The sequence below is a fragment of the Macaca nemestrina genome, chromosome X (genome assembly GCF_043159975.1).
Source record: "Macaca nemestrina isolate mMacNem1 chromosome X, mMacNem.hap1, whole genome shotgun sequence".
In the NCBI taxonomy this organism is placed as follows: Eukaryota; Metazoa; Chordata; class Mammalia; order Primates; family Cercopithecidae; genus Macaca; species Macaca nemestrina.
The window spans coordinates 124,256,062-124,278,506 of record NC_092145.1 but is presented as its reverse complement, the minus strand read 5'-3'; the positions used below and the strand labels follow the sequence as shown (position 1 = coordinate 124,278,506).

Genomic DNA, 22,445 nt, shown 5'->3' with positions numbered 1-22,445 from the left:
GTGAGTTTTGTACCTTCAGATAATTACTTATGGTTTATTAATGTCCTTTTCCTTCTGTTTGAAGTAGTCCTGTTGGCATGTCTTGTGTCAATGAAATCTCTCAACTACTGTTAGGGGTCTAGTAAAGTCTTTATTACTTTTTCGTATTTGTAGTATACTTTTACTAGATATTCTATTTTAGTATAAAAGTGTTTTTTGTTGTTGTTGTTGTTTTTCTTCAGCACTTTAAATATGTCATATCACACTCTCCTGGCCTGTAATGTTTCCACTAAAAAATCTACTGCCAGACATATCGGAGGTCCATTACATGTTATTTATTTCTTTTCTCTTGCTGCCTTTAGGATCATTTCTTAAAATTTTTGATCTTTGGGAGATTGGTTGTTTAATGTGTTGAGATAGCCTTCTTTGGGAGTTTTATTATTAAATGCCTTGAAGTAGTCTTCTGTGGGTTAACTCTGCTTGGTGTTCTAAAATTCATTTGGATATTGGATATTTAGATATTGATTTGGGATATTGATATGTTTTTCTAGGTTTGGGAAGTTCTCTGCTATTTTCTTTTAAATAAACTCTTCCACCATCTCTTTCTCTACCTCCTCTGTAAGGCCACTGACTCTTAGGTTTGCCATTTTGCGGCCATCCTCTAGATCATGTAGGTGTACTTCACTGTTTTTATTCTTTCTTTTTTTGTGTCCTCTATCTATTTTTAAATAGCCTGTCTTCAAGCTTACTTTTTCTTCTGCTTAATCAATTCTGCTATTAAAAGACTGATCCATTCTTTAGTATGCCAATTGCATTTTTCAACTCCAGAATTTCTACTTGATTCTTTTAAATTATTTTAATCTCTTTGTTAAACTTATCTGATAGAATTCTGAATTCCTTTTCCACGTTATCTTGAATTTCTTGGGGTTTCTTCAACACAAGTATTTTGAATTCTGTCTCTGTAAGGTCACATATCTCTGTTTTTCCAGGAATGGTCCTTGGTGCCTTATTTAGTTTATTTGGTGAGGTCATGTTTTCCTGGATCATCTTGATTCTTTTAAATGTGTATCTGTATTTGGGCATTGACGAGTTACAATTCGTAGTTGGCAAAACCAGCCAGACCTATATCTTTCCTTTATGGCTTAGAGTTCCCCCAGACTGCAGGTAGTTCCAGAGGTACTATTCAGAGCAAGGGACTAGAGTTAAAAAAACTAGAATTCCACCCCGTGTTATATTGCACTGTGGCTGAGCTGGCACGCAAACCATAGGACACTTTCTTTTCACTCTTCCCTCCCCTTTTCAAAGGCAGAGAAGTTTCACTCAGTGGCCACTGCCACCTCTGCCTAATTATATACCTTTTAAATTTGAAAAATAAAATGTAGCATGTATAAAAATGTGACTATTGAAATATGTAACTGATGGTCAATGCAAATCATATATAGAACATGTATATTATATTATAATTTGAGTTTTTCTTTTTTAATTTTAGTGCTCAAGGAGGATGTATTTCACATGTCCTGCCAGAATTTTTGCTTGAACCAGAAGATTATAAGAGGTGGATTGAAATTAAGGTAAGAAAATATAATTTCTTGGAACAAACCACACAGTTATTATTGTATGTACTGGTATTTGGCCTATGTTAGAATATCCTATTTCAGAGTCCTTGAGTTTTATATACAAAATATTATTAGGATCCTAATTTTTGGACAACCCATATGTTTTTGTACATTTGTCTAAAAATCTCTATGGAGTTCCTATGCAAAAATGATTACATGGCTTTCTTAAATATATAAATAATTACTACTTTGGAGAATTTATAAATGAAGACTAAGGTGGGATTATGTAAATTTTATTATTAAACTTTTAGAATATATGTTTATATTCTAAATTAGAATATAATTCTAAATTATATTCTAGAATATATATCCAAATAAAAGACTGGTTTTATTTCACCACCATGTGCCACTTTTCTTCTTCATTTTCAGGGGAAAATAAAAATGAAGCAAGAAATACATAGTTTTGTCATAATATATAGTTCACTTTGTAGAAACCTATTGAGAGGGGGTGGTCTTTGAGGAGTCTGCAGGTTTGAGGCAACTATGGTTGTAGGACTCTTCACTATGCTTGCCATGTGACATGAGTAGAGAACCAGGTGCCTGCCTGTTCTTTGGCACTATGCTGAGGTCCTGTTACCTTATCCAAAGGGTGTGATTCTTTCTTGGCTCAGCAATCAGAATAACTTCGTATCTTGTTGGGCCACTTATTCTACAGAGTGATCTAGTAGGTGCATTGAATGAATAAATCTATGACCTAAATAAGAGACTGTGTGCTCCATAAAGTTACCTGTGTTGATATTTTATATTATTGGCACATGGAGAATTAGAGCTCTTGATTAAAGTACAGAAAAGGCATTCACATGTTTTGAAAAAAAAAAAAAAAAAACTCATATGCTAAATTTGCCTTAAATTTTAATTAATGTTGTACTATTTTATTTCTTAAAGTCTTCCACTAATACGATGCCTGAGAGTTCCTGTACACCTAAGAAAAAATGTTCTATTGTTATAGAAATGTCTAAATTTGAGACCTGGAGTAAACGGGCATGGACAGATGTATTTCTACAGATATACAAGGTAATATTTCCACTATTGCTTGCTGCTTCTCTTTTGATTAATATAAATCATATATTACTTAAGGTACAGACAATGCTGCTATGAAAGATTCAAAAACACAGTGCCTTAAATGAGAGATTTTTTTTTATTGCTTTCTCATGGAACTGCTGAGATATGAGAGGGTCAAAGCTTCTGGAGTATCTCCTTCCTCCTCGGTACTTTCATTTATGGGTCTGATTTCTCTGAAGAAGGAGGAGCAGGTAAAGGAGTACTGGAGGCAAGGAGTTACCTTTTAAGGATGTGACCTGAAAAAATATGTCTTTTTCATTTCAGATTCCATTAGGCAGAATTCAGTCACATAGTCACATCTAACTGCAAAAAAAGTTGAGAAATACACTCTCTAGAATGAGTAGCTACAGGAATATTCTAGTACTAAAAGGGACGATTAATGAATGAGTACTGGTGAAAATTATTGTCTCTACATCTAATACACAGTAGTCTCTTGCTATAAAATTATATTCACTAAGATTCATACAACTGTAGGCAAAAGCAGGTTTTTATGAAATTCTTGAACTTACTTCCTGCCAAATTGCATTTGTGGGTAGATTAACATAGCATAAATTATACCTCTATACTCTATACCTTATTGCATAAACAAGTCCTGGTTTCAGTCCATGAATAATTCCCTAGGTTTTCAAATATAGCACTATAGGTCTTGTCCACGAGGACCAATGGAGGCTTTTGTTCTGTCTTCACACTTTGCAACCCCAGATGGGTGAGCTGTAGGACTGAGAGTTAGAACAAAGGAGGAATTGAATAGAATAAGGAATTAGCAACTCAAACGAAAGGGCAAAATTAAGATCTGAATAGTGAGTAGTATGTGTAAGACTCTGTCAATAAATTTTTAAATATTAATTCCTCACAACTGAAATCATCAATTTAGCAATGAAGAAACTGAGGCTCACAGGCACACACGCTTTCTTTCAAGATCACATGAATTTGGCCATATGCAACAATTTGATGCAGGTAATGCTTATTTCTTCCTTGTTGTTCTCTGTTGGGGCCCAGGAGTCCAGAGCCCTCGTGCTGCCCCCTGGCAGTCTGAAGTCTCCTTTGGAGTCAGCCACCCAGATCCTCCTCTAGAGAGTTCCTTCTTCTGCGTGATTCCTGACTTGCTCCTCCTGTCCTCTTCTTTTTCACCATCAACCTGAACTATCTTTCTTACTGAATGTAAGAAGAAAATTCTTGTGGGAAAATTCATTTCATTTGGTGACTGGTTGTTAATGCTGGAAATATGATTTTTTGCACTGTTAGCCATATAGGGCCTACTCTGTTTCACCAGAAGCATGGTCTTGGGTTTGGTTTGATAATCAAAACTGTGAAACACAGTAGATTTTACATAGCAACATGTTGACTTAGTTTTAAGGAAGTGTAAAAGATAGTTATAACACAGAATGCACACTAACAGTGAACCCAAGAGCTTGAGACTCAAAGCATAGCTTCCAGTGTCCCACTCACTTCACACTCACGTCAGAAGGGGTTACGAGAAGTGGAATATGGTGGGCAAGGACCATTTCAATACAGGAAAACCTTCAAGTCTGAGAAATATTTTCAGCTTTCTAGTCATGCAGCAACCTCAGAGTAATGAGCAATTTCTCATTACTCAATACACAACACTGACAATGAGGTATGAGTGCTTGATCTGGTACACTATCCTCATCTGGATTCTCAAGTAACTTGAATGTCCTATAAATGTATTGCTATACATTTCTTTAGTTAACGAGATTTAAAGAGACTCCAAATAAGCGTTAAACCATCAGGCATCTCTAAATCTAAAGGAAAGATCATACATAAACTGGCAATTGATTCTTTTCTTTGGGTCAACATACGCCTAGTCAAGAGGATTCTTCAGAACAAATCCAAATATCTCATTAGTCTCAAAAATTCAGAGATTTTTATGGACAAGTAAAAATGAAAATTATGTTTTCTAAGCCAATGGGTTAAAATAACACATAATTTAAAAAGTTGTCATTAATAAGCAATAAGCCAAATATAATAGCAAAGTTCATGTGAACCTGAAAGGGCATATGATAGGGGTAGGATAGCACTCAATAGATGTAAGTGTATACTATTAGTAGTACTTTTGTCATTGTTGTTTTGAAGTCTTTTAAATGTCCCATAGTGACTTAGTGGGATAGCCCAGGACTATGTTCTATTTTGTGGCCAATGTATTGACTTTAAAGGGTGCTATTACATTTCTTGAATAAAATCTTTAACAAAAATGAAAGATAATTTGAAACAATGTTTTCTGAGAGCATGAAAGAATTTCCTGAATATGGATCACGAAATATGATTTACACAAATTTCATCTTAGCTGGCACAGCTCACAACACATTCTTGCATTGTGAGAATGTGTTACAACACATTCTGTAATTCTTACTCCATTCCTTCAAGTCATGCTTGGTGTGGTTTGCATGTTAATGGATAAATAGTAACACTTACTGCCCCAGGTGTATTTGGATTTGCAAGTGATGGAGTCTTGTACTGTGTGTACATTTTAATTCTTCATTTTATTTTTCTAGCAATTTATTTTCAGAGTATTTTACAAAACTATCATTCTGTGGTAAAGAGAAAATTAATAAGTTTTTTTTTTTTTTTTTTTTTTTACCACCGGTAATTTTAGAAACACTGCTGTAGAATTAAGCACTCAGTGTAATGCCTCTTCCAATACTGAAGGTTACAACCGTGCTCCATATGGGTCCATCATTAAATCTGTATTCTTAGTCAAGGTCATTAGTCCCAAACATATATCTCATCAGCTGTACTCAAGTAATTTATCATTTGGTATTTCCCAGAAATAAACAGAAATTGATGGGGGTCCTTTTCAAAGGCTTTAAATTGCGTTTTTATAATATGTGAGATTTGAAATGTAGTACTTCTATACCACAAAACTGCCAGAAAGAAAGAAGGCAGTTCCATTAAACTTCTATACAAAATGCTAAAATGATGCAATTCACATATGCTAGATAAATAGCTAGCATTCAGAAATGGATTTTTTGGATCACATTTTAAAGTACTTCTTATAGTGGCAAAGAAAAGAACAGTTTTGGATGCTCTTATGTATTTTAATAATTTGTATACTGTAGTTATTTGAAAGACTGCATGGCATAACTATGAACTACTTAGAAAAAGAGCACTTTTTTTCATTTACTATTAACATGTACTTGACTGTAAGAGTACTTATCTCAGGTTAGATTCCCCTAAAAGCAGACGCTGAGACAAGTATTTTGAGTGCAAATCGTTTATTTCAGAAGTGCTCCCAAGAAGCATCAGGAGTAGAGTAGGAAATTAAAGCAGATCGTATAATGAAGACAGTAACAGTTGTGGTTTCAATCAGGTTTCACTGGGGGCAACTGAAGCTCAGTGCCACTGGGAACCAATAGGATATATTTTAGAACATGTCTCAGACTTAACTGACTGGTGAGGAATCTGGAGTAATTAACTACCAGTTCCCTGACTGTCTTTGGTAAGGGGCCGTTGCTGGGTCGTCATTATCTTCTGGCACTCCTGCCTTGCCCTCTGTGAGCTGAGTGTGCTCTCATATGCCAGGAAAAAAAATCCCTCAAGCAGAGACTTACAGGTTTTCACAATAAGCAAACTTCAGAATGTAAAGGTGGAACTAAGGAGATATGAGCAGGGTATCAAGAGTATCTTTATAGCACATATGACTCAAATTGTTGTATTCATACCCATACCATTGGAAAACTGTCTATTAAAGGTTTGGGATAAATCAAGGAGCTGAACTTACACTGTGTACTCTAATGTGAGCCAATGTTCCATTCAGAAACTCTTGAGATATATATAGTGAGGTAGCCGATCACAAACTGTTCATCTCATCTAGAACTTGTAGACAGTGGTTAGTAGAGTGTCACTTTGAGTAGCTCTGTATTATAGTGCTTTACTGACAGACACAGAGTTATTTCATCTTAATATTACTAAAATTATTTTTAAATTCAGTTGCATTGCTACCTAATAAAACATGGGGTATACATGTAGTGAATGGTGATATGATGTAAATATACCACACTTTAAGTTATAGGGTAACAATATGTCAAATGGCAAATTTTGTACACTTTTATGATCTTAAAACAGACCTCTTAAATAAATGTAAGAAAATAATTTTTGACTTGGTAACTTATTTACTTTTACTTTGGCTTATTTTTCTAAGCTGCATGATCTGGTAAAGAAATAAGAAAGGCATCCTACATCCTTGTGTTTTAAATGAATTTACCTCCTAACCGAAATGTTCTTAAATGCAGTTATGTTTTAAACGTACAATAAGCCTCTTGTAAATTATACAGTGTAGTGCTTTAAAGACTACCACAGAAGAAAAAAGTTGTCCATTTAAAATGAGCATTATTGGGACACATCTGTTCTACTCTTTTACTTCTAATTGAATCCATTTAACCTTTATCTCCTGTCATGTTTTTTAAAATTTTCTCTTCAAATTTTTGTTTGCTATTTTTCCATTTGCATCTAATAAAAGTTATCTCTCCCAATTTCAGGTTTTTGTTCTATCCCGTGTAGTACCATACTGCAGCAATAATATGCCCCCCAAATATGTGCAAAATACAACAAAAGTCAATCCTTGTTTTGCATCCAGCAACATATATTCTGATTCTGAAAGAATTTTGCTTAGTTGGATGAACGTAAATTATGAGAATACTCGACATGTGATATGGAAAAACTGTCACAAAGGTGAGAAGTGATTTTTTCTTTAAACAAATTATTGCAAATTGTAGTGTGATGATGGAGAAGGAGCCGTGGACACATTATCCACTCAGAATCCGTGGATTCTAGACCCCTCTCCAACATTTACTTTCTGTTCTACAAAAATTATGCCTCCTTAACATCTTCAAGATATGTTTCCTCACATGTAAAATGGAAATAATAAAAGATGCTTCTTTAACTTATTTTGAAGAATAACTGATTTTAAAAGCATATGGAGGAACTCTAGAAATGAAAGCCTTAATCATTGCTGACATTTTCAACTGTATAGAGTATTAAATATATAGGTGACACTGCTCAAACTTAGTACATAACTAGTTGAGATAAAGTAAAATCTTCTAGAAAACATCTCACATGTCATATGAGGATCATGTTGGAAATCACTAAGAGTAATAATGCTTCATGAATTCTTTGGAGGGTAGGTCATATTAGGCATTTTACAATGAAATTAGAAAGGCATTTCACATCCTTGTGTTTAAAATGAATTTACATTCTAACAGAACTGTCCTTAAAATGCAGGTTTTTTTTTTAACTGAGTCATAAGCCTCTTGTAAATTATGTAGTGTGGTGCTGAGACATGTTGGTGTTCACAGACAGTAGTAAGGACAGTACGCACGGTCATTGTTCCTTTAGCTTCAATTCAACTCCTTTCTTCCAAGTACATACAAACCTGTTGTGTTTAGAGTAAACTGTTTTTTAACATGAAATAATTTTTTAATATCCAATATACAGAATTTAATTCAAACTTTACAAGTAAGGGGAAGATTAAGAGTTCAGTTTAAAAATGAGACTTTGAATTATGATTGCCCTTAAATTGAAGGTGCTATTTTAGAAAACATTCAAGAAAACACCAAGATTGAAAAAGATATATCGATATGTTGGTATTTGAGAACGGCAAACATAGAGTACTGTATTACCTTCTAATTGACATGCTGAAAATATCAAAATTTATATCTTATAAAAATATATTTGCCCCATTAAAATACAAAAAACAAAGTACAAATAAATAATGCTAAGGTGAACTACACAAAAACACATAAAAATTGGTTTGATTATTGTAGAGTAACAGTTTGACCAGGGTTTCATAAAATATGTGCATGTATTAAAAATTAACATGTTAATTTGTTATAAAAGTATTATGGTTCTAATTTTACCAACACAGTGGCCTATGCAAGTTAATTTCAAAGATTTTGCTGCATTTTTTCCAAATAATATATTATAGACATTTACCTCTTTGCTGTTTTTTAGCACACTGAGTCCAATGCCTTTACAAAGCCTTTGTGCTTCCTGTTCCCTTTGACTAGAGCATTATTTTACCGGATATCTTCATGGTTTCCTTTCTCATTTCATTCAAGTCATTGATTAAATGTCACCTTATCTGAGAATGTTTATCAGTATCTTCTCTAAAACAGCACATCCTTCAGTCCTACTCTTTCCTGCTCTATTTTTATTTTCAATAGCACTTTTAAAATATAAATGTAATTGTAAACATAAATATATTTGTTTATCATCTGTGTCTTCCAGTAGAATGTGACCTTCTGAATAAATGAGACAAGATTGTTCCTTGGCTAATTAGGAATGTGACCTTCTTAATTAGCCAAGGAACAATCTTGTCTCATTTATTCCCAGAGCCTAGAACTGTGCCTAACAAAATAACAGACACATACTGTCTTAGCTTTGTCCTGGTATAACAGAATACCATAGACTGGGAAATTTATAAAGAATAGAAATTTATCTCTCACAGATCTAAAGGCTGAGAAGTCCAAGATTAAGATACAGGCAGGTTCTATGTCTGATAAGGGCTGCTCTCTGTTTCCAAGATGGTGCCTAGACGATGCACACTCCAAACAAGAGGAATACTATGTCCTCACATGGCAGAAGGCAAAAAAGAGGTAAACTCCCTCCATCAAAGAACAATGTATTATTCAGCAGTAAAATGAAGTGAGCTATCAAGTCATGAAAAGACATGGAGAAAACTTACAGATGTATTACTAGGTAAAAGGAGCCAATTTGAAAAGGCTACATACTGTGTGGTTTCAACTATAGGACTTTCTGGAAAATGTAAAACCATAGAGACAGGCAAAAGATCAGTGGATACTAGGCATTAGTGGGGAAGGAGTAATGAATAGGTAGTGTACACAGGACGTTTAAGGTAGTGACACTACTCTGTTTGATACTATAATTGTGAATACGTGTCATTATACATTTGTTAAAACCCATAGAATGTATAATATTAAGAGTGGGTCCTGATGTAAACTGTGAACTTTGGGTGATAATGATTTGTTAATGTAGGTTCATCAATTGTAATAAATGCACCACTGCAGTGCAAAAGGTTGATGATGGGGGAGGATTGTGTGTGTGGTAACTCTCTGTAACTTCTAATTCATTTTGCTGCAAACCTAAAAATGCTTTAAAAAACTGTCTATTTAAAAATAGTTTAGTAATACATTTTTTAAAGCAAAAAATAATGATTTCATTGTTAGACTCATTAAGCAATATGTCTAATAAATCTGAATCCATTGCTCTGATGACCTATACAGTATAAAAGTCCTTCAGAAAATTCATAAACTTCAGTACATTGCAATTTATGTAAAATTATTTGTGTGTTTTAGGTAATCATTGACCTAAATTTCAAGTCTTTAATAATGTTAGATACAACTCATGTTTTCTAAAATATTAATGTAGCGAATATCTGTAAGTTCCGCACCAAGCTTTAAATCCTGTGTGAGCACATTGAAGGTGCTGAATAAATATCTCTTAAATAGATCAATGGCTAAATGGATGGTTATATAGATAAAGCCAAAAGAAGTTGAAAACATGTTCAAGTATTTAAAACTAGTTGAAAAGCTGAACATCTGACAGAAACAGAGACAAGCCAACAGCTTATTATTGTATCAAATATTATACTTTTTCCCTTGAGGATAAAATTAACCTATAAATAGTATTGTATACAGACTTATTTTGTATTGATGTACTAATGTGCACTCTTGTCTTGGCTTTGTTCTGCTCATCTTATACATTCTCTCTTCTCCTCTGCTACTATTTTCCTTCATTTATTACAATATATAAATAACATTCTTTCTATTTCCCAAATTACTTTTCTCAATCTTCCTATTTATCTAGGATTCTTATTTCTATGTTACCTTTTTCTTATTTCTCTTTTCTTTTCAATATCTTCCTTTATGTGCCTTTCACCTATCCTTCAATCTCTATTTATTTATTTTTCCCTTGACCATTCAGGGAATAAACACTTAGATTTTAACTATGAGTGTTTCCAGAAGATACTGCTCACTGTGGCTTCTGCCTAAAAATTACAAGCTTTTTGAGCATTAAAGTTGTTCACATTCAAAGGGAGGCATTTCCTCTACTCTCTGATATACAGACACCATCTTTCCTCAGATTTCCTGTCTCACCCTTGTATGCTAGCTAAAACATTTTGGTTTTCTTTGTGGCTCTCAAGACCCTCCTTAGCATTCTCTGTTCAAGGCTTCTTTCCTTCATCACATTGATATTTTCCTTCTTCTGTCTTTGCTCCAAACCTCCACATTTTGGCCATCTATATCCTCTTGTGGTTTTGCTACTCTTCCAGTGCCTCCCAGATCCAAATCTATCTTAGACCTACCTTCTCACCTCCAGTTCTGTGTATCTTACCCCTTATGAACACCTTCATTAGAATGTCCCATAAGCACCTCAAATTTCACTGGTGAAAAATCTAGGCATCCCTCCTTCTTACATCTAATTAATCACCAACCAACAATTTATTTTGATTCTATCCACAAATTATCTTCTGAATCTACCTACTTTTTTCTAGCTCCTCTGTCACTCTTGTAATTTATATCATTTCCATCAATGTCACCCTCTCATATTTACCACATCCAGTCCTGCCATTTGCCCATCTGTTTGTTGCTTACACAACCATACTTGGTTCTTCATAAAACACAAATTTTAGCATCAGACTCTTGCCTAAAATCCTTTAATGGTATTTTATTAATTTCAATATCTACCATACCTTATAACCATAACTCTCTACATTCACTTTTGCACATTATACTTCAGCGCTGTAAACTATTGAATGGCTGCTGCTTCCTTTTCTTTTCTTTTTTTTTTTTTTTTTTTTTTTTCTTACTTTTATTTTAAGTTCATGGGTACATGTTCAGGTTTGTTATATAGGTAAACTCATGTCACGGGGGTTTGTTATATAGATTATTTCATCATCCAGGTATTAAGCCTAGTACCTATTAGTTATTTCTTCTGATGCTCTCCCTCCTCCCATCCTCCACCCTCTGGTAGGCCCCAGTATCTGCTGTTCTCCTCTATGTGTCCATGTGTTCTCATCATTTAGCCCCCACTTTAAAGTGAGAACATGCCATATTTGTTCCTTCATTAGTTTGCTAAGGATAATGGCCTCTAGTTCCTGCAAGGGACATGATCTCATTCTTTCTTCTGGCTGCATATTATTCCATGGTGTATATGCACCGTGTTTTGTTCATGCAGTCTACCGTTGATGGGCATGTAGGTTGATTGTATGTCTTTGCTATTGCGAGCAGTGCTGCAATGAATATATACCTGCATGTGTCTTTATGATAGAACAAATTATATTGCTTGGGTATATACGCAATAATGAGATTTCTGGGTTGAATGGTAGTTCCATTTTTAGGTCTTTGGGGAATGGCCACACTGTCTTCCACAATGGTTGAACTAATTTACACTCCCAGCGACAGTTTATAAGTGTACCTTTTTCTCTGCAACCTCTCCAGCCCCTGTTACTTTTCGACTTTATGTTTTAATATTTTATTTTTTTGAGATGGAGTCTAGCTCTGTCACCAGGCTGGAGTGCAGTGGCGCGATCTCAGCTCACTGCAACCTCCACCTCCCAGGTTCAAGCAATTCTCCTGCCTCAGCCTCCTGAGTAGCTGGGATTACAGGCACGCGCCACCACGCCCAGCTAATTTTTGTATTTTTAGTAGAGACGGGGTTTTACCATGTTGACCAGGATGGTCTCGATCTCCTGACCTCGTGATCCACCCACCTTGGCCTCCCAAAGTGTTGGGATTACAGGTGTCAGCCACCGTACCCGGCCTACTTTTTGACTTTTTAATAAGAGCCATTCTGACTGGTGTGAGATGGTATTGTACTGTGGTCTTTATTTGCATTTCTCTAATGGTCAGTGATGTTAAGCTTTTATTCATATGCTTCTAGGCTGCATGTATGTCTTTTGAAAAGTGTCTATTCATGTCCTTTGCCTACTTTTTAATGGATTGTTTCTTTTTGGCTTGTAAATTTGTTTAAGTTCCTTATAGGTGACCTTATATTCCTTATATTAGACCTTTGTCAGGTGCATAGATTGCAAACCTTTTCTCCCATTCTGTAGGTTGTCTGTTTACTTTGTTGATAGTTTCTTTTGCTGTGCAAAAGCTTGCTTGTTTAAACAGATCTCATTTGTCAATTTTTTCTTTGGTTGCAATTGCTTTTGGTGTCTTTGTCATGAAATTTTTTCTCATTTCTACATGAGGAATGGTAGTGCCAAAGTTGTCCTCCAGGGTTTTTATACTTTTAGGTTTTACATTTAACTTTTTAATACAATTTGGATTGATTTTTGTATATAGTTTAAGGAAGGGGTCCAGTTTCAATCTTCTGCATATGGTTAGCCAGTTTTTCTGTCACTATTTATTGAATGGGGAGTCCTTTTCCCATTGCTTGTTTTTGTCAATTTTATCAAAGATCAGATAGTTGTAGGTGTGCGACCTTATGTCTGAGCTCTATTGTATTCCATTGGTTTATGTGTCTGTTTTTGTAACAGTCATCCCCTTTTTGTTACTGTAGCCGCTTTGTATAGTTTGAAGTTGGATACAGTGAAGCCTCCAGCTATGTTCTTTTTGTTTAGGATTGCCCTGGCAATTTGGGCTCTTTTTTGGTGCCTTATGAATTTTAAAATAGTTATTTCTAGTTCTGTGAAGAGTGTCATTAGTAGTGTTATAGAAATAGCATTGAATGTATAAATTGCTGTGGGCCATGTGCCCATTTTAACAATATTGATTCTTCCTATCCATGAGCATGGGATGATTCTTCCATTTGTTGGTATCATCTCTGATTTCTTTCAGCAGTGTTTTGTTAATTCTCCTTGTAGAGATCTTTCACCTTCCTTGATATTCCTAGGTGTTTTATAATTTTTGTGGCAATTGTGAATGTGATTACATTCCTGATTTGGCTCTTGCTTGACTGTTGTTGGTGTTTAGGAATGTTAGTGATTTTTCTGTACATTCATTTTGTATCTCGAGACTTTGCTGAAGTTGTTTATCAGCAGAAGGAGCTTTTGGGTTGAGACTAAGGAGTTTTTTACATATGGAATCGTGTTGTCTGGAAACAGGAAATATTTGACTTCCTTTCTTCTTATTTGGATATCCTTTATTTCTTTCTCTTGCCCAACTGCTCTGGCCAGGACTTCCAACACTATGTTGAATAGGACTAGTGAGAGAGCATCCTTGATTTGTGCTGGTTTTCAAAGGGAATGCTTCCATCTTTGCCCATTCAGTATGATATTGGCTATGGGTTTAATATAGAGAGCTCTTATTATTTAGAGGTATGTTCCTTCAATACCTAGTTTATTGAGAGTTTTTGACATGAAGGGATGTTGAGTTTTATTGAAAGCCATTTCTGCATCAATTGAGATAATCATGCACTTTTTCTCTTTAGTTCTGTTTATGTGATGAATCACATATTTTTATTTGCATACATTGAATTAGCCTTGTGTTTCAGGGATAAAGACTACTTCATCATGGTAGATTAGCTTTTTGACATGCTGCTGAGTTCAGTTTGCCGATATTTTGGTGAGGATTCTTACACCGATGTTCATCAAGGATATTGGCCTAAAAAGATTTCATTTTTTTGTTGTTGTGTCTCTGCCAGGTCTGGTATCAGGATGATGCTGGACTCATAGAATGAGTTAGGGAGGAGGGCTTCCTTCTCAATTTTGGGGAATAAGTTCAGTAGAAATGATACCAGCTCTTCTTTGTACATCTGGTAGAATTTGACTGTGAATCCATATGGTCCTGGGCTTTTTATGGCTGGTAGATGATTTATTTCTGATTCAGTTTTGGAGCTCATTATTGGTTTGTTCAGGGATTCAGTTTCTTCCTAGCTCAGTCTTTGGAGGGTGTCTGTGTCCAGGAATTTATCCATGTATTCTAGATTTTCTAGTTTATGTGCTTAGAGATGCTCATAATATTCTCTGATAATTATTTGTATTTCTATGGGGTGACTGGTACCCTTTGTAATTTCTAATTGTGCTTATTCAGATCTTCTCTATTGTCTTCTTTCTTATTCTAGCTAATGGTCTATTTCTTTTTTTCCACAAACTCAGCTCCTGGATTTGTTCATCTTTTGAGTGGTTTTTCATGCCTCAATCTCCTTCCTTCAGTTCAGTTCTGATTTTGAACTGTTCTTATTTCTTGTCTTCTGATAGTTTTGGGGTTTGTTTGCTCTTGACTCTCTAGTACTTTTAATTGTCATGTTATGTTGTTAAATTGAGATGTTTCTAACTTTTCGTGTGGGCATTTAGTGCTGTACAGTTTCCTTTTAACATTGCCTTAGATGTTTCCCAGAGATTCTGGTATGTTATATCTTTTTTCTCATTAGTTTCAAAGAACTTCTTGATTTGTGCCTTAATTTCATTATTCACCCCAAAGTTATTCAGGATCAGGTTATTCAATTTCCATGTAATTATATGGTTTTGAGTGAATTTTTTAGTCTTGATTTCTAATTTTATTACTCTGTGGCCCAAGAAGTGGTCGTTATGATTTCAGCTATTTTGCACTTGCTGAAGCGTGTTTTGTGTTTTGTGTCCGATTATGTGATTGATTTTAGAGTATGTGGTATGTGGCAATTAGAAGAATGTATATCCTGTTGCTTTTGGGTGGATAGTTCTCTAGATGTCTGTCAGGTTCATTTGATCCAGTGCTGAGTTCAGGTCCTGAATATCTTGTTAATTTTCTGCCTTGATGATCTGTCTAATACTATTAGTAGGTTGTTAACATCTCCCACTATTATTGTGTGGGAGTTTGTCTTTTTGAAGGTCTCTAAGGACTTGCTTTATTAATCTAGGTGCTCCTGTATTGGGTGTATATTAATTTAGGATAGTTAGGCATTCTTGTTGAATTGAACCCTTTGCCATTATGTAATGCCCTTCCTTGTCTCTTTTGATCTGCTTTGGTTTTGTCTGAGATGTAGATTGCAACCCCTACTTTTATTTTTGTTTTCCATTTGCTTGGTAGATTTTTCTCCATCCATGCATTTTGAGACTATGGGTGTCATTGCATGAGAAGAGTCTCTTGACGACAGTATACCAATGGGTCTCTGTTCTTTATCCAGCTTACCACTCTGTGCCTTTTAACTGGGGCATATAACCCCTTTAAATTCAAGGTTAGTATTGATACGTGTGGCTTTGATCCTGTCATCATGATGTTAGCTGGTTATTATGCAGAGTTGTTTGTGTGGTTGCTTTATAGTGTCACTTACAGGTGCTTTTGTAATGGCCGGCAATGGTCTTTTCTTTCTATATTTAGTGCTTCTTTCAGGAGCCCTTGTAAGGCAGGTCTGGTGGTAACAAATTCCAACATTTGCTTGTCTGAATAGGATCTTATTTCTCCTTTGTTTATGAAGCTTAATTTGGCCAGATATGAAATCCTGGGTTGGAATTTCTTCTCTTTATGAATATTGAATATTGGCCCCCAATCTCTTCTGGTTTCTGTAGGGTTTCTGTTGAGATGTCTGTTGTTAGTGTAATGGACTTCCCTTTGTAGGTGACCTGACCTTTCTCTCTAGCTGCCTTTAACAATTTTTCTTTCATTTTGACCTTGGAGAATCTGATAATTATGTGTCTTGTGGATTATCTTCTTGTGAAGTACCTTCAGTAAAGTACTTCAGTAAGAACTTCAGTAAGTTCTCTTCATTTCCTATATTTGAATGTTGGCCTCTCTAGCTAGGTTGGAGAAGTTCTCATAGATGATACCCTGAAATATGTTTTCCAAGTTGTTTACACTCTCCCTGTCTCTTTCAGGGACACCAATGAATCATAGATTTGGTCTTTTTATATAACCCCATATTTCTTGGATGTTTTGTTCCTTCCTTTTAATTTGTTTTTCTCTATTCTTGTGTGACTGTCTTTTTTTTTTTTTTTTTTTTTTTTTAATGGACTCTCACTCTGTTGCCCAGGCGGGAATGCAGTGGCATGATCTCATCTCACTGCAAGCTCCACCTCCCGGGTTCACGCCATTCTCCTGCCTCAGCTGGGAGTACAGGCACCCGCCGCCATGCCCATCTAATTTTTTTGTATTTTTAGTAGAGACGGGGTTTCATTTTGTTAGCTAGGATGGTCTCGATCTCCTGACTTTGTGATCTGCCCGCCTTGGCCTCCCAAGTCTGACTGTCTTATTTCAGAAAGCCAGTCTTCAAGCTCTGAGATTTTCTTTACATCTTTGTCTATTCCGCTATTAATACTTGTGACTGCATTATGAAATTTTTGTAGTATGTTTTTAAGCTCTGTGAGGTCGATTACATTCTTTTCTATACTGGCTATTTTGTCAGTCAGCTCCTGTATTATTTTATTATGAGCCCTACTTTCCTTGGATTGTGTTTCAACATACTCCTGCATCCCCATGATCCTTATTCCTATCCATCTCTGAATTCTATTTCTGTCATTTCAGTCAACTCAGCCTGATTCATAATCCTTGAGAAGCGATGCAGTAGTTTGGGGAAAGAAGGCACTCTGGCTTTTTGAGTTGTCAGAGTTCTGGGACTGGTTCTTCCTCATTTTTGTGGGCTGATATTTCTTCAGCCTTTAGAGTTGCTGACCTTTGGATGTTTTTTCTTTTTTCTGTTATCTTATTTTATGACCTTGATGATTTGATTGTGGTATAAGGTGGATTCAGCTGACTGTCTTCATTTCTGGAAGATTTTAGAAGGCCAGCACTCAGTTATCTACTCCTAGACTGTGTGCTCTAACTCTGGGGAATATGTGTCAGGCCCTGACTTTGTTCTCTGGCTCCTCGAGTTTAGGAATTGACTGCACTGGGTGGGAGTGGAGGGTGAGGTGCTCCCAAACTGCTGGTCACTACACTCTTGTGAGTAGTGTCGGCCAAAGCCTTTCATAGTGCGTTGGCAACAGGATCCTTCCTAATTTGTACATGCCAGCAGCAGCACAATGGGGTGCATGCACATCAGCTGCATTAGGGTGCTAGTGGGTGCTGGGGCTCCTGCCTTCATGCAGGTGTTCACTCCAGTGGTGGAGGCAACTTGGCTTTAGAGTTCAAGGAGGCCCCTACTGGTGACTCTGTCTGCTTCTTTCTGCATTTAAATTTTATAATACTTTTTGCTTTATCTGGAATCTCTTTTCAGTGTCTCTTTATCCTCACAATTCAAGTCTCATTACAGATGTCAGCTCTTCTAGGAAACCTTCCCACAATCTCCCCAAGACTAGATGGGATACATCTTCCTTGTCTTATTTTTTATGTAAGCTTATTAAAGTGTTTGTCGTATGGTTTTCACTTTTGTTTCTACTTGCTTCTCTCTCCCATAAGAATTTAAGTCCTTTATTGCAGAGGTTTTTCTAGTTTTTTATTATTAGCAAAAATAAAAAATCATAATCACAAAAATATTGAATGTTTACTAAGTGTTTGGCTCTATGGTAGGCTCTTTACTCATATTATTTATCACAACACTTGGAACATTATTGTCAAATAAACATCTGTAGAGAGTTTTTATTTCTAATGTTAAAAATATGAGGATAATAAAAATCAAACAAGTCAATATTGTTTGGCAAGGTACTGCACCACCATAGTGTCTGTGATGAGAAGTTATTGTATTAAAATTTGACATAATATGTACTATGCTAATCAAGCACTAGGACCTTCCAGAGATTTAGACAGGCGAAACTGGAGGGTGGCATGACCATTATGAACTTTATCATTTATTTATTTTGAAGTTTCCTATGTATGGAGGGAGGAATATGATACAATTATGGACAAAATTAGATTTTTTTAAAAGCTGATATTTAAACAGTGGATTTATATATGAAAATACCTGACAGATATAAAATTGAAATGTTTATTACCTTTACTAGAATCATTTCCATAGCATCCCTGTGCACTGAAAATACATCTCTCCTCACAAAAATTGATTCATCACAGATATTTCATAAGAGTAACTGCATCTAATATGACATAAATCTGTAGTTTTTCATCTGGAGATACAAATAACTCTCTGAACTCTCAACTTTTCTTCATAGTTTGAATTACTCAATCCCTCTCTTTCTCTCTCCCTTTCTCTCTCTTATCAAGTTGTTTATTTTGAAATAGACCAAGTAGTATATTAGACATTTTTTTCACACTGCAACTGTTGCATTTTAGTTTTTGAATTATATTTAATTTTATTTTAGATTCAGAGGGTACACGTGCATTTTTGTGACATGGATATATTGCATACCAGTGGGGATTGGGCTTCTAGTGTGCTCATTACCCAAAGAGTGAACATTGTATCCAATAGGTAATTTTTCAGTCCTTGACCTCCTCCCACTCTCAACCCTTTTTGAGTCTCCAGTGTCTATCATCTCTATCTTTATATCCATGTGCACCCATTGTTTAGCTACTGTTTTTAGTTCTCCTTCAGACTGTTGGCTATGTAGAAATGGTACTGATTTGTACATGTTGATTTTGTAGTCTGCAGCTTTACTGAATTTGTTTTTTATTCTAATGGTTTTTTGGAGAAATCTTTAGGTTTCTCCAAATGTAAGATCATATCATTTTCAAACAAGGATAATTTGACTTTTCTTTATCAATTTGGATTCTTATTACTTTATTTTGTTGTCTGATTACCCTAGCTAGGATTTACAGTACTTTGTTGAATGACAGTGCTAAAAGTGAGTATCCTTGTGTTCCATACATCAGAGGAAAGACTTTCAGTTATTCCCCATTCGGTATGATGCTAGCTTCGGGTTTGTCATATGTAGCTGTTATTATGTTATGTTCCTTCAATACTCAGCTTTTTGAGGGTTTTTAATAAGAGATGTTGAATTTTATCAAATGCTTTTTCAGCATCAATTGAAATGATTATATGTTTTTTATTCTTTATTCTGTTGATATGATGTATCACATTTGTTGATTTGCATATGTTGAACCATCCTTACATCCCAGAGATAAATCCTCCTTGGTCATGATTAATGCTATTTTTAATGTATTCTTGAATTCAGTTTGCTAGCATTTTGTTGAAGATTTTTGCATCAATATTCATGAGATTTATTGGCCTGTAGTTTCCTTTTCTTGATGTGTTTTTCTCTGGTTTTGGTATCAGGGTAATACAGGCCTTCTAGGATGAGTTTGGAATTGTTCCATCCTCCTCAGTTTTTCAGAATAATTTAAACAGGATTGGTATTAGTTCTTTAAGTGTTTGGTAGAATACAGCAGTGAATCCATCAGGTTCTGGGCTTTTCGTTACTGGGGGACTTTTTATTATGGCTTCAATCATGTTACTTGTTATTGGTCTTTTTAAGTTTTGGATATCTTCACGGTTCAAAGTTGGTAGTTTATATGTGTCTAGGAATTTGTCCATTTCTTCTAGATTTTCCAATTTATTGACATATAGTTGCTCATAGTGGCTTCTAATGATCTTTTGAGTTCTTGCAGTATCAGTTGTAATGTCTACTTTTTCATCTCTTATTTCTTTCTTTCTTCTCTCTTTTTTTCTTAGATGGTCTGTCTAAAGGTTTGTCAATTTTGTTTTCCTTTTCTTTTTTTTTTTTTAATTTATTTATTATTATTATACTTTAAGTTGTAGGGTACATGTGCATAACGTACAGGTTTGTTACATATGTATACTTGTGCCATGTTGGTGTGCTGCACCCATCAACTCGTCATTTACATCAGGTATAACTCCCAATGCAATCCCTCCCCCCTCCCCCCTCCCCATGATAGGCCCCGGTGTGTGATGTTCCCCTTCCTGAGTCCAAGTGATCTCATTGTTCAGTTCCCACCTATGAGTGAGAACGTGCGGTGTTTGGTTTTCTGTTCTTGTGGTAGTTTGCTAAGAATGATGGTTTCCAGCTGCATCCATGTCCCTACAAAGGACACAAACTCATCCTTTTTGATGGCTGCATAGTATTCCATGGTGTATATGTGCCACATTTTCTTAATCCAATCTGTCACTGATGGACATTTGGGTTGATTCCAAGTCTTTGCTATTGTGAATAGTGCTGCAATAAACATACGTGTGCATGTGTCTTTATAGCAGCATAATTTATAATCCTTTGGGTATATACCCAGTAATGGGATGGCTGGGTCATATGGTACATCTAGTTCTAGATCCTTGAGGAATCGCCATACTGTTTTCCATAATGGTTGAACTAGTTTACAATCCCACCAACAGTGTAAAAGTGTTCCTATTTCTCCACATCCTCTCCAGCACCTGTTGTTTCCTGACTTTTTAATGATGGCCATTCTAACTGGTGTGAGATGGTATCTCATTGTGGTTTTGATTTGCATTTCTCTGATGGCCAATGATGATGAGCATTTTTTCATGTGTCTGTTGGCTGTATGAATGTCTTCTTTTGAGAAATGTCTGTTCATATCCTTTGCCCACTTTTTGATGGGGTTGTTTGTTTTTTTCTTGTAAATTTGTTTGCATTCCTTGTAGGTTCTGGATATTAGCCCTTTGTCAGATGAGTAGATTGCAAAAATTTTCTCCCATTCTGTAGGTTGCCTGTTCACTCTGATGGTAGTTTCTTTTGCTGTGCAGAAGCTCTTTAGTTTAATGAGATCCCATTTGTCAATTTTGGCTTTTGCTGCCGTTGCTTTTGGTGTTTTAGACATGAAGTCTTTGCCCATGCCTATGTTCTGAATGGTACTACCTAGGTTTTCCTCTAGGATTTTTATGGTATTAGGTCTAACATTTAAGTCTCTAATCCATCTTGAATTAATTTTCGTATAAGGAGTAAGGAAAGGATCCAGTTTCAGCTTTCTACTTATGGCTAGCCAATTTTCCCAGCACCATTTATTAAATAGGGAATCCTTTCCCCATTTCTTCTTTCTCTCAGCTTTGTCAAAGATCAGATGGCTGCAGATGTGTGGTATTATTTCTGAGGACTCTGTTCTGTTCCATTGGTCTATATCTCTGTTTTGGTACCAGTACCATGCTGTTTTGGTTACTGTAGCCTTGTAGTATAGTTTGAAGTCAGGTAGCGTGATGCCTCCAGCTTTGTTCTTTTGACTTAGGATTGTCTTGGAGATGCGGGCTCTTTTTTGGTTCCATATGAACTTTAAAGCACTTTTTTCCAATTCTGTGAAGAAACTCGTTGGTAGCTTGATGGGGATGGCATTGAATCTATAAATTACCTTGGGCAGTATGGCCATTTTCACAATATTGATTCTTCCTATCCATGAGCATGGTATGTTCTTCCATTTGTTTGTGTCCTCTTTTATTTCACTGAGCAGTGGTTTGTAGTTCTCCTTGAAGAGGTCCTTTACATCCCTTGTAAGTTGGATTCCTAGGTATTGTATTCTCTTTGAACCAATTGTGAATGGAAGTTCATTCCTGATTTGGCTCTCTGTCTGTTACTGGTGTATAAGAATGCTTGTGATTTTTGCACATTAATTTTGTATCCTGAGACTTTGCTGAAGTTGCTTATCAGCTTAAGGAGATTTTGGGCTGAGACAATGGGGTTTTCTAAATATACAATCATGTCATCTGCAAACAGGGACAGTTTGACTTCTTCTTTTCCTAACTGAATACCCTTGATTTCTTTCTCTTGCCTAATTGCCCTAGCCAGAACTTCCAACACTATGTTGAATAGGAGTGGTGAGAGAGGGCATCCCTGTCTTGTGCCAGTTTTCAAAGGGAATTGTTCCAGTTTTTGCCCATTCAGTATGATATTGGCTGTGGGTTTGTCATAAATAGCTCTTATTATTTTGAGGTACGTTCCATCAATACCGAATTTATTGAGCGTTTTTAGCATGAAGGGCTGTTGAATTTTGTCAAAAGCCTTTTCTGCATCTATTGAGATAATCATGTGGTTCTTGTCTTTGG

General features: G+C 35.7%; 1 protein-coding gene across 3 annotated transcripts in view; it reads left to right on the top strand.

Moving 5' to 3' along the window:
- The window catches only part of LOC105499042 (cilia and flagella associated protein 47), a 469,827-nt gene that overhangs the window by 187,549 nt on the left and 259,833 nt on the right, over window positions 1-22,445 (top strand). For all 3 annotated transcript variants that reach the window (XM_011771441.2, XM_011771442.2, XM_011771440.2), the window contains exons 31-33: window positions 1,469-1,550; window positions 2,481-2,609; window positions 7,154-7,346. In XM_011771441.2, coding sequence (XP_011769743.2) covers window positions 1,469-1,550; window positions 2,481-2,609; window positions 7,154-7,346 — 404 coding nt within the window. The remainder of the gene's footprint in view (window positions 1-1,468; window positions 1,551-2,480; window positions 2,610-7,153; window positions 7,347-22,445) is intronic.